The sequence below is a fragment of the Ochotona curzoniae genome, unplaced genomic scaffold (genome assembly GCF_017591425.1).
Source record: "Ochotona curzoniae isolate NIBS_2020 unplaced genomic scaffold, NIBS_Ocur_1.0 scaffold_4701, whole genome shotgun sequence".
NCBI lineage: Eukaryota > Metazoa > Chordata > Mammalia > Lagomorpha > Ochotonidae > Ochotona > Ochotona curzoniae.
In genome coordinates, this window is record NW_024467122.1 from 68,405,601 (window position 1) to 68,418,548 (window position 12,948).

The window sequence follows — 12,948 nt, forward strand, 5'->3', positions numbered from 1 at the left end:
ACGGTTAATGGAATTTAGGGATCTTTTAAACTTATATCCAACAAAAGTTTTTGATGTCATTACAATTTTATTTCCATAACATATTATATTCTTTAGAGTGGATTGTGGCAGCTTGTCAGCTGCCAGCCTTACTGCCATTCCTTCCCTCTTCCTTAATAACAGAGCTTCTAGCTACTGCAAAGCACAACTTGATCAATTATAACCTTAGCCTCTCCTGAAGATAGGACTGACCAATAAGACAGAGGCAGAAATTACTGGGTGGGGTGGTTATATAGTAAGGTTTTTTCTTTCCTCTCTCTTTGCTGTCGCTCTCTCAAAGTGTACCAGTTCTCAATAAAGTTCTGATTAATTTTTTTTAAAGATTTATTTTTATTATTTTTTTATTGGAAAGGCGGATATACAGAGAGGAGAGACAGAGAGGAAGATCTTCCGTCCGATGATTCACTCCCCAAGTGAGAGCAACGGGCCGATACTATGCCGATCCAAAGCCAGGAGCCTCTTCTGGGTCTCCCACGCAGGTGCAGGTTCCCAAAGCTTTGGGCCGTCCTCGACTGCTTTCCCAGGCCACAGGCAGGGAGCTGGAAGGGAAGCGGGGCTGCTGGGATTAGAACCGGCACCCATATGGGATCCCGGGCGTGCAAGGAGAGGACCTTTAACCACTTGCGCCAGCGCGCCGGGCCCAAGTTCTGATTAATTTTAAAAATTCATTTGGGAGGCAGCACCACAGCCAGGAGGCTAGGAACTCAATCCTAAAGTTTCCTAGGGATTACAGAAAACATACTACTGAGTATGATAACTTCTAAAACTACCTGCACAAACGATACCCACTTCAGTTCCATTCTCTGCTTACTTTTGCAGGACTGCCCACAAACTGGGCAATACAGAAGGTACCAAAGTCTGCCCTCCGTCAGAGACTGCCATATAGTAACATTTAACATCTGGACTGCATTTAAATGGAAAATATATCAGTTTCACTGTCACTTTACAAGAGCCATTACAATTCCTCTGCTTAAGCAATTTTTAATCAAAATTAGGTCATACAACTCTTGGATAAGAATGGTGGCAACGACGCAGCTTTAAATGCAACAACACAAATTAAACATGTGGAAAACAAGGTACTTTCTCCAAATAATTATGATAGAATGAGAATGGGGTGGGAGAATTGGGCAAGGCAGATATAAGCTGGGTTCTTCAATCTATGCTACATCAGAAACTGTTTCCTAAGTACTTTTTTGGTAATACGGCATAATTTTCTACTAAATTTCTAACACATTTCACTGTATTTCCCTTAACTACAGGTAAAACATCTTGTAAACCAAAAGTCGGATACACTACAAATATTATCTTGCATATTTCTCCTGAGTTCTAGAAAACTCTGCAGGCCATATGCAACGAAACAGGATGTGAGGTTACAACTCTATGGATAATAGAGTTTGTTTCAGTTTGTCATTTAAGTTAAATACAAGATAATGGCTTCCTTATCACCCAAGCTGTTATCTAAAAGATTCCTTAATGTTCTACTTACAGAAAGTAGAGATATTTTTGAACATACATTAAGCTGACAACTGAAACAGATCACCTTGAAGCTTCTATAATTGGAACATATCATTCCCTAACAATTAGCATTTCATTCCTTTTTTTTTTTAAAGATTTATTTTTTATTATTTTTTAAATTGGAAAGGCAGATATACAGAGAGGAGAGAGACAGAGAGGAAGATCTTCCGTCCGATGATTCACTTCCCAAGTGAGCGCCACAGTCGATGCTAAGCCGATCTGAAGCCAGGAGCCTCTTCCTGGTATCCCATGCGGGTGCAGGGTCCCAACGCTTTGGGCCGTCCTCAACTGCTTTCCCGGGCCACAGGCAGGGAGCTGGAAGGGAAGCGGGGCTGCCGGGATTAGAACCGGCGCCCACATTGGATCCCGGGCGTGCAAGGCGAGGACCTCATTGCTGGGCCCTCATTCTTTTTAAAAAAAAAAAAAAAACTAAATTACCTTTCAAACGGATTTAACTTGGAAGCCATTAATATCAGTATTTATTTTTTTTAAGATTTATTTTATTTTTATTGGGAAGTCAGAAATACAGAAAGGAGGAAAGACAGAGATGAAGATCTTCCGTTCAATGATCCACTCCCCAGGTGAGCACAACGGCCAGTGCTGTGCCGATCCGAAGCCAGGAGCCAGAAAATTCTTCCAGGTCTCCCACGTGGGTGCAGGATCCCAAAGCACTGGGCCATCCTCGACTGCTTTCCCAGGCCACAAGCAGGGAACTGAATGGGAAGTGGGGCTGCTGAGATTAGAACCAGCGCCCATATGGGATCCTGGCGCGTTCACTAGGCCATGGCACTGGGCCTAAACTTCCTTATATTCTTTGAGATCTACCGTTGCTCCTCTACTGGTATAGAACCACATTATTGTTAATTTAATAGTTGCCTAGATTCAAACTCTCTGCTATCAACCAAACACCTCACAGCTTTGCAACTATAAAAGGCAGATTAGCTCTTTTAATACTTATTTTTTTAAAAAACACTTATTTATTTTTATTGTAAAGTCACATTTACAGAGAGTACAAGAGACAGAAAGGAAGATTTTCCGTCTGCTGATTCACTCCCCAAGCGGCCACAATGGCCAGAGTTAACACCAATCTGAAGCTAGGAGCCAGAAGCCTCTTCCAGGTCTCCCATGCGGGTGCAGCGTCCCAAGGCTTTGGGCTGTCCTTGACTGCTTTCCCAGGCCACAAGCAGGGAGCTGGAAGGGAAGCAGGGCTGCCGGGATTAGAACCGGCACCCATATGGGATCCTGGTGCATTCAAGGTGAGGACTTAGCCGCTAGACTACCACACTGGGCCCAATATACTTATTTTTAGAAAAGAAATGTTGCATTTTATTGGAAATGCAGAGAGAGAGACACAGTGATCTTCAATTCACTGGCTGACAATTCTGAAATGACTGCAAGAACCATGGCTGGGTTAAACTGAAGCCAGGAATCTACAAAAACTTCATAAATGTCTCCCATGCAGGTGGCAGGGACTCAGGAAATTCAATTACCACCTACTCTCTCCCAAGGTGTACATTAAGCCGAAAGTTGTACTGAACGTAGAGCAGCCAGGACTGAAATTCAGTATACCAGTGTGGGATGCCAGCCTCTGAAGTGGTAAATTAAGCTGTCAAAGGCCTGCTCCAATACTTTTTATTCATGTAGTAAAGGTTTAAGAGGGTGAAAACATCTTGCATCTGGTAGCTCTAAATTTCTCAGTTGTGTATATATATGAAATATGCATTCAACACAACTATGTTAATTAATTTGGGGGAAAAGTTTACAAAACTAGAAAATCTATAGCCATTCTGGAGGTAACAACTGCTTCACTCTCAGTGGTGGTACAATTTTTTAAAAGTATCTGAGACAGGGCCTGGCACGATGCGTAATGGTTAAGATCCTCGCCTTGAATGTGCCGGGATCCCTTATGGGCGCCGGTTCTAATCCTGGCAGCCCAGCTTCCCATCCAGCTCCCTGCCTGTGGCCTGGGAAAGCAGTTGAGGATGGCCCAAAGCCTTGGGACCCTGCACCCACGTGGCTGGCTTCAGTTCCAGCCGTTGCAGCTGCTTGAGGAGTAAATCATTGGATGGAAGATCTTCCTCTCTATCTCTCCTCTCTGCTTATCTGTCTTTCCAATAAAAATTAATAAATCTTAAAACAACAACAACAACAACAAAAAACCACACACTGCTGGTTTGGGTTTGCCTACAGCATTAGTAAACTTCTGTGTTCAAAAATGACACAATCATAAAAAGTGTTCACTGGGTATTAAACAAGTTCACTTACACTCTCTGACCAAGAGGACTTCCATGAGGCTTTTCTGGTTTTGAAGCTTCAATAAAGACTTTGCTGCCATTTCTCTGAGGGTTAGTATTATTTGTTTGTTTGCTAAGCTAAAGCAGAATAACCATTAGCAGATTAGAATTGCTGCTGGAAAGCCAGGACATAGAAGCCTGGCTTAGATCACTTACATGATGCTGATTTCCAGAGCCCTTGAGTGCTGCTCCCAGGCAGGTTGCTGGGTACAAGAGGAACAAAAGTGTTCAACAAGAGCATGATGAGCTTCACAATTCCTTTAGGATCATTCCGGCTCCGGAAGCAAAGAGCACTGTGGTTTGTTTCTATTACAGTGAAATCTTTCCAAACGCCCACTGAAGTACAGGGAATCTATTACAATCCACACTAGTACTTGGACTAAACTGTTACAGCTATTGTTCAAAACCATGGTTCCTAGGAAACAGCCTAACCTGAAGAATACCAATAAAGGTAATTTTACAGTTTTAGGCTAAATCAGAGAACTCTATCATATCTCACCTACTTGTACTCTAATTTTTGTATCTGGAGTACTGTTCTCCTGCCACTCCTTTCTCATTTATTCCTGCTCTTGCTGACTCATTCTTTCCCCCTTCTCTCCCTCCACTTCCATTGAATGCTTGGCTCTGGTTTACTCACTTTTTAAAGGATATTTATTTTTATTGGAAAATCAGATATATAGAGAAGAAGAGAGACAGAGAGGAAGATCTTCCATCCAATGATTCACTCCAAAAGTGGCCACAACGGCCAGACCTGAGTTGATCTGAAGCCAGGTGCTGGGAGTTTTTTCCAGGTCTCCTATGCGGGTGGCAGGGTCCCAAGGCTTTGGGCCATCCTCTACTGCTTTCCCAGGCCACAGGCATGGAGCTGGATGGGAAGCGGGACTACCAGGACATGAACCAGCAGCCATATGGGATCCTGGCACGTTCAAGGCGAGGACTTTAGCCACTAGGCTACTGCACTAGGCCCAGTTTCTTTTTTCAAAATTTCATTACCAAACATATACAAAGCTCTTATCATGTGACAAGCCAACATCCAGCTACAGATTTTCATCTCTATAATGTCCTAATATGAGTCTGTTTAGGTCACTAACTCTTGTGCAACCTTTCCCAAAATCTGTCACCCACCCAGTTCTAGTTTCGTATTGTAGATTGCAAGCAAGAGTGGGAGGTATGCCAGATCAAATATTTGTGGATTGGGCAATTTTTATATTGACAATGTATGTACCTTCCTAAGTAAAAGATCCTATGATTTCAGGGAAACCTAAAAAATCCCTATAAAGGGAAATTGATAAGAAACTTGCTGATGTTGAGTACAATACAATTAACATACTCTGATGATCGAAGGAAATGACAAGAAAATACGAAAGTTGGTTTTCTCTGTTGAATACAAAGCTGTGGTCTTTGTTTACTATGCTTAAACCATGCTCTCTTCCGAATAAGCTGAGCTACTGAACCAAACCAACACTGAAGGAAGCTACTAGGTGGACAAGTAGACTCCAGGGGACCCAGAGTTAAATCTTTCAATCCCTGACTTCTAATCTCGTGTACTCAGAGCAGTCTATGGAACTGACATCTGAAACGAGCACAACTGCAGTGAACGGCAAAGCCCTCTGTGCCTCAGAAAATCAAAATACAGTGATATAAGGAATGATAGCAAAAATATGAAAAAACTGAGGATTAGTCTAAGGAGAAAAATTTAAAACTCTGGACTTCTCATTAAGTAAGGAAAAGAATAAATAATTCTTTACAGTGATTACAAATAGGATGGGAGTGTGTATGTGTGTATGTGTTTCTAAAAATATATACTACTGCCTTCTTCCATATAGAGCTAACTTCTATTTAAAACCAGAGCATAAACTCATCATGTGTTTTACTTAGTTCCATTCTGTCACATATTTAGGATATTTCACACTCTTCAAACTGTCATATAAAGCCAAAATGTACCTTGCCATTTTCTATCAACAGTTACTTAGAAGCATCAAAGTACATCTCTAATTCTATAGCTGTTAAAACATTTAAAAATCATTATCATCAAACATATAGACTAGATGACAGAACATATAAAAAGAAAAGTTTTAAGTTACAATATCAAATTATTAGAAACTAACAGAAGAAAACATTTTTAAAACAATCTAAATGTTTGGCGACATGAAATGGGTGCTTACAATTATGTTCTAAGAAGCCAAGGAAGAGAAACATGAAAAAATATGCAGCATTAAGTCTTCCAAATAAATAAAATAAATACAGAATGTTTTAAGTCTTAACTTTAAATGTGGTAAGTAAAAATGCAGATGTTGTTCCCTGTAAACGGAAATAAACTATGAAACATGTCTACATAGGGAAAGAAAAAGCAATCAAATGAAATGTAGCTAAGCTAGAATGATAAAAATATCGATATGCCTATTAGTTACTTTCACAATATCCTTTTAGAGTTAATAGGTTGGTAACCCAATGGAAGATGACCTAAATCCTTGGGCCTCTGCACCCATGTGCGAGATAGTAAGGAAACTCTTGGCTTCAGATCAGCTCAGCTCTGGCCGCTGCAGCCTCTAGGGGAGTGAACCAGTCCACTGAGGTCTTCTCAGTCTCTCCTTCCCTTTCTCCACAAAAAGGAAAAAACAGCTAACAGGAAGATTAAGCTGTTTCTTCTCAGTTTCCAGGCTCCTTGCTATTCTCCCTTATCAATTTTTATAGTAAGATATCAGGTATTGAAACTCTTTTCTTTCTATTTATTTACTGATTTTAGAAATTTATCTCGCTTACTTATTCAAACACCAGAGATCTTCCATCTGATGTTGCACTCCACAAAAATTCCTGCAACAGGCAGTCAGAGCCAAAATAAAGAAACAGGACTACATCAAACTAAGATCCGTACAGCAAAGAAAATGCTCAACAAGCGAAGAGGCAAACAACAGAATGGGAGAAAAGCTTTGTACGCTACACAACTTATCTAGGATTTACAAAGAGCTTCAGAAACTCAACAACAGCAAAACAAACAATCCTATTAAGAAATGGGCAAAGGAAATAAGCAGGCATTTTTCAAAAGAACAAATTAAAGTGGCTAATAGACATTAAAAAAGGTGCTCAGCCTCTCTTGCTATTACGGAAATGAAAATAAAAACCGCACTGAGGTTTTACCTAACTCCAGTGAGAACGGCCTACATTCAAAAACCTAACAACAGCTGCTGACACGGATGTGAGGGAAAAGGTACCTTACTTCACTGATGGTGGGATGTAGGCCAGTGCAGCCACAATGGATGGAGAGTGCTCAGACAAATGAAAATTGTTCTACATTTACAGCAGCACAACCTACCATACTGAGGACACAGAAACAATCCAGATGTCCATTGAAAGAGGAATGGATAAAGAAATGGTGGTACATCTACTCCAAGGAATACTACATAGCCATTAAGAAGAATGAAATCCTGTACCATTTGCAACAAAATGGTCCCAGTTTTAGAGATCATTATACTTAATGAGATAAACCAACATCAAAATGACAAATATATGTTCTCTCTGATAAAAGGCAATCTTCATGCAAAATACAAAACATAGATATGAACAGTATATACACATATACTCATACACGAACTGTATAATGAAGACTACTATACCAGGAAGAGAATATATGTCACAGTAGGTATCTTTCCTCCTACATGAAAGAAAGACTCTAGTGAAACGGTTACCTTGATAATATGATACTAGATTTTCTATCTTTGTCTATATCTGCAATTCCAAGATGTAGTTAAATAGCAGAATGTTAAACTTATAATTATTACTACAGAACTCTACTACTCTAATAATATAGGGGAAATGGTGGGGGGGGGGGAGGGAAAGAAAAGGGAAGAACAAGGGGGAATCTCCATACCTACAAAAGCAATCCATGGAAAATAATAATTTAAAAGAAAATGCCTCCAAAAGCAAGGTTGGGCCAGTACAAAGCCAAGAGCTGGGTACTCAACTCATGCCTGCCAAAAGTGTGACAGGGAATTAATTAATTGAGCCATTCATCACCCGCTGCCTCGTAGCATGCCCATTATCAGTAAACTGGAATCGGATGGGAGCTGGGACGTGAATCTGGGTATTCCAACATGGGCACAGGCAACCAAAACTGCCAAAACTGATGACTCTCTTCTAAGGCTGGGAACTTCTTCTGGGGGAACAAAGGAAGAGTGGAGCTTGTAAACAACATATTCAAGTGTTCATGCTCACACTACAGTGAGCTGTGGTCAGTCCTTCTCTAATTTCTTGTCAAATATATGATCTAATTTCAAAATAAATTTTTTTCTGGAGTCATCCTCAAGAAATATTTCAAATTAGTAAAAACCAAAAAGGCAAGCTTATCAAACTTTTTTAACTTTTTTCTGCTATCACTCATTTATTGACTGCTTGCTATGTTACAGAACTATGTTGGGCCCTGGAAGAAAACTAAATATACAAAAGGAAAAAACGTACAGCCTTACTTCCAAGGAGCTTATTATAATTTTATTGAGATAAAGGACAAACACACAATTACAACATTAAAACATAATCAATATATAATTATCAATAGGACAACAAAATTAGGATAGAAAAAAATCCTAAAATCCAATTTCGAAAGGTCAAAACAAAATGACATTGCAGAAGTCTGGCTGCTCAAAATTAATTATATAACCACAAAATGCAAAAGGTCTTGATCAATGTCAACTTATATAAAAAAAGATATGGGGGTAGCAATTTATTGCAAAGGTTAAGACTTTACTTGGTATGTGGCAGGTCTGAGCACTTGCATTTGAGCCCTGGCTGTTTCCAATTTCACCTTCCTGCAACGCAAGCCTGAGACGGCAACAGGTATTCAAGTACTAGAGCTGCTGCCACCCATATGTGGGAGATATAGACTGAGTTTCATACTTCGACTTTGGACTGGTACAGTCCCAACTACTGCACATATTTGTGGAGTGAACCAATGGATGGAAGATCTTTTTTTCTCTGCCTTTCAATACAAAACAATAATAATTTTAAAAAAAGATTTGTAGTTTCACTTGACTATAATTTCATAAAATTGTAAAAGGCAAGTATGTGAAATAGCTGTTAAAAAGCCCAAGTATGGGGCCAGCATTGCCAATCCACTTCCTGCTAACAAATCCTAGAGGACAGTAGATGACACCTTAAGTATCTGGGCCCCTTTCATCTTTACAGGAAACCAGGATGGAGTTCCACATTCCTGGCTTTGGTCTGGTCGAGCCCTGTATGTATATGAGGAAGTGAGCCCTTGGATAAAAAATCTTTTGCTCTTGCTCTCCCTTTCAAGTGGACAAAAAAAAAACATTAAAAAAAAATGCGGCTGTCACTTCACAATGGACCTTAAAAATTCATGCTGTGGGTCTGCTGCTGTAACGCAGCAGGTTAAGCCATTGCATGCAATGTTGGCATCTCATGTGGGTATCTATTCAAGTCCCAGCTGCTCCACTTTTGATTTATCTCCCTATTAACGCACCTGAGAAAGCATTGGAAGATGCTGTACCTATCTGGGAGACGTGAATGAAGCTCTGGACTCCTGACTGTTGCAGTCATATGAGGAGACAATGGATGAAACATCTGTGTCTCTCTGTGTAACACTGGCTTTCAAATAAATCTTTCTAAAAAATTAATGTTACACATCTTAAACAGACTTTATTTTTTAGCTGTTGTTTGTGAAAAATTAAAGGCAAAGGAAAAGTTAAATTGAAAAAAATATTGTGGCCAGACTATGACAGTAACCCACTCTATGCCAGTGTCAGTGCTTTAGGAAACTAAGTTAAGAGCAACATTAGGGCCTGGTGTGTGATAGTGTAACAGTTAAAGTCCTTGCCTTGAACCCACTGGGATCCCATATGGGCGCCGGTTCTAATCCCAGCAGCCCCGCTTCTCATCAAGCTCCCTGCTTGTGGCCAGGGAAAGCAGTCAAGGATGGCCCAAAGCTTTGGGACCCTGCACCTGTGTGGGAGATCAGGAAGAGGCTCGAGGCTCCAGGCTCCTGGCTTCAGATCAACTCAGCTCTAGCCATTGCAGCTGCTTGGGGAGTGAATCATCGGCCGGAAGATATTTTTCTCTCTGTCTCTCCTCCTCTCTGTATATCTGACTTTCCAACAAAAATAAATTAGAAAAAAAAGTGCAACATCACCAAAATAGCAGTGCGTGGCACTTGTATTGTGCTCTCTGTCCTACCACAATAGAGTCAGATGCCTTTTCTTTTTCTGGAGACTTCTCCAACCCAGGTTCATTGCTATACAATGGCACAGACCTGACTGCCTCCTCCCATCAAGGCAGCATATCCAGTCCCTCTGTCTGGATCCTGTAAGCCTCGCTCTTAAAAGGAGGGAAACATGGGTGAAGCTGGATACCTGCCAGTACCACTCCAACCTTTCTTTGCTGCTTCTGGCTCACTGAATGCACACGTCCTTTTTTACATGCATTGGTCCCCTTCTGCTGAGCCCTGAGCACTGAGAGCTAGCAGCTGAGGGTGCTAATAACAAAGGGCAGCTAACTCTTGCTAAGAGTCTGGGTGGGTAGGTCTCTGAGGATTGGCTCAACTTCCTGCTGTTCCACAGCCTCGCCATAGTTCCTATTTATTCATTTGCCTTAATTTTGGAGTTATTTGCAGAAATTTAGAAAAATTTACAGTGACAAATGAATTCCCATAAAGATTACTTTTATATTTTCTGCTGCAAAAGGAAATTCTAGTATTTGTACAGTACGCAAGTGAATAAACACCATACCTAAGATTGAAAAAAAAAAATAGAAGTGTCATAGGTATAGTCCTTGCAAACAGCCATCCTACTCCCACTGAGGGCAGGGACAGTCTCAGAATCTCCAGTTCGTCCTTGTTGCCTCAAGTGAAAGGCACTTTTTATAATCCTTTTTCCTCCAATGCTGCCCCCATTTACTCTCCATTTTCAGTAGACAGAGAATGCTCAAATTTCAGGAAATTGCAATGTTCCATATTTGGGGAAAATATGAATTCAGCAATAAAATTTCAATCCCATATAACAAGTTAATGGGATTATTTTGGCTCCCAATTGAAAAAAATTAGCCTGACTTGGAGGTCCTATTTAGCAGGGATGACAGAAATCTTTTCATTTGGCCCAGTCACTTCCTCCAGGATCATTCAAAATTCTAAATTGTGCTGGATTAAACAGGTTTTCACCTGTGTTTCATTTGCGAGCCACATACAAATATGTATCATAAACATGTTTCAACAGTCATCACGCTAAAATTTATGGAAACTGAAACAAGATAAATGGAACAACAAAATGTATAAAGTTCTGGGGCATAAACGAAGTTAAGCTTCAAGTTATGTGTACATCCTGTGGACTCAGTTGTCAGCTTTAAATCTTTTGTCGAGAATATCCACATTTAAAGATATCATCAATCAACCAATACAGAACAAGAAGCTACCATGAGGAAGAACTCACGATGAATTCAATAAAAGACAAATGCCTGTAATAGGCTTCTAAGTTATGATACAGCTTGGTTAGTTGAGAATATGACCTGACCAATGCTCAATGATTCTTATATGATTCCATGTACTTAAGGAAGTAAAAGTCAAATTCTTTTGATAGTACTTTCACTGATGGCATCTGAGATGGAAACTATGCTTCAATCACTCACTCACATAAAACTGTCACACTTAAGGAAACACAAAACACAGGGCTGCTTACTTCTTCCAACAGAGATATCCTTCAGATGCAACCTATTAGCAGTGGTAACATTTGCTAAGTCAAAATACTTTTTTAGAAGCCCAGGAAAGCATTTCAGAAATGAGAGAGTTCTTGGGTTAAAAAACAGGAAATTCTTAAGAAAAGATTCATAAACTTACATCATAAAAATCCCCAAAGGTGCTAAGTTATTATAGTAATATTGATATCTCTTGCAAATTAATAAGAACAGTGGATAAAATGACACAATTGTGGCATTTCACAATGCGTTTCAAAGTGCTAAAACATACATGTCTGCAAATTACCAACCTTTCCTCCTTTCTTTTGGTAGGAAAGAAAAGAGAAAACTCACATACCATTTGTATTTGAGGCAGGACAAAGCATCCGAAATTTGCTCTGTGACCACAATCACAGCATCACAGAACCCCAATAACTCAACTATTCCTCCAGGAACAGCAGCTTTTTGGTTGATTATGTGAATTTACCAACCCAGAAACCAGAAACTTAAAAATTCACGTATTTTAAGGTTTCCACCTGAGCTACCGCACTTAAGTAAACAGAGAAAGAAAAAAAAACTTGACTCACCAGTACTGCCAAGCTGTTTGTAAAACCTGTACTCTAAATGAAGCTGTGGAGCACGTGATTTTATTGGTTCCTGAAACCCAAAAGAAAACTGTGATCAGATCTAGACAAATGAAATTTCTCTCACTCTTAAATTTTCACAGTAAATGATGGCTAAGATCATTTAATATTTTAGAGGTTAATATTAATAGTCTTTTTTCAGAAATTTATTTTTATTGGAAGTCAGATTTACAGAGAGAAGGAGCAACAGAGAAAGATCTTTCATTCTCCAAGTGGTTGCAACAGCCAGAACTGAGCCAATCCAAAGCTAGGAGGTACAGGGTCTCAAAGCTTTGGTCCATCCTCTATTGCTTTTCCGGGCCACAAGCAGGGAGCTGGAGGGCCAATTGAGCAGCCAGGATATGAACTGGCACCCATATGGGATCCCAGGCATGCAAAGTGAGGACTTTAGCCACTAGGCTACCTGTTCCAGGCCCCATATGATAGTCTTATCTTCTCAAGATTTGTCCTGAAAAATAAAGCTAACATGAAGCTGAATTACATGCAATCTCTTCCATAGATATAGGCCCTCCATGAGCCATCATTCAGGAACAGCTCTCTCCCAAGAAATATAGTCCCAAAGGGCCCAGTGTGATAGCTTAGTGGCTAAACCTCGCCGTGCATCTGCCATACCCTGACTGCTCCACTTACCATCCAGTTCCTTGCTTGTGGCCTAGGAAAGCAGCAGACAGCCAAAACCTTTGGGACCTTGCACTTGCATGGGAGACCTGGAAGAAACTCCTGGCTCCTGGCTCCAGATCAGCTCAGCTCTGACCATTGTGGTCACTTGGGGAGTGAACCAG

The 12,948-nt window shown here is 40.3% G+C and overlaps 1 protein-coding gene across 4 annotated transcripts in view; it reads right to left on the minus strand.

Annotated features, from left to right (window-relative positions):
- Nucleotides 1–12,948, minus strand: part of CSNK1G1 (casein kinase 1 gamma 1) — a 136,556-nt gene that overhangs the window by 47,034 nt on the left and 76,574 nt on the right. For all 4 annotated transcript variants that reach the window (XM_040969422.1, XM_040969421.1, XM_040969423.1 and 1 more), the window contains exon 5: nucleotides 12,110–12,179. In XM_040969422.1, coding sequence (XP_040825356.1) covers nucleotides 12,110–12,179 — 70 coding nt within the window. The remainder of the gene's footprint in view (nucleotides 1–12,109; nucleotides 12,180–12,948) is intronic.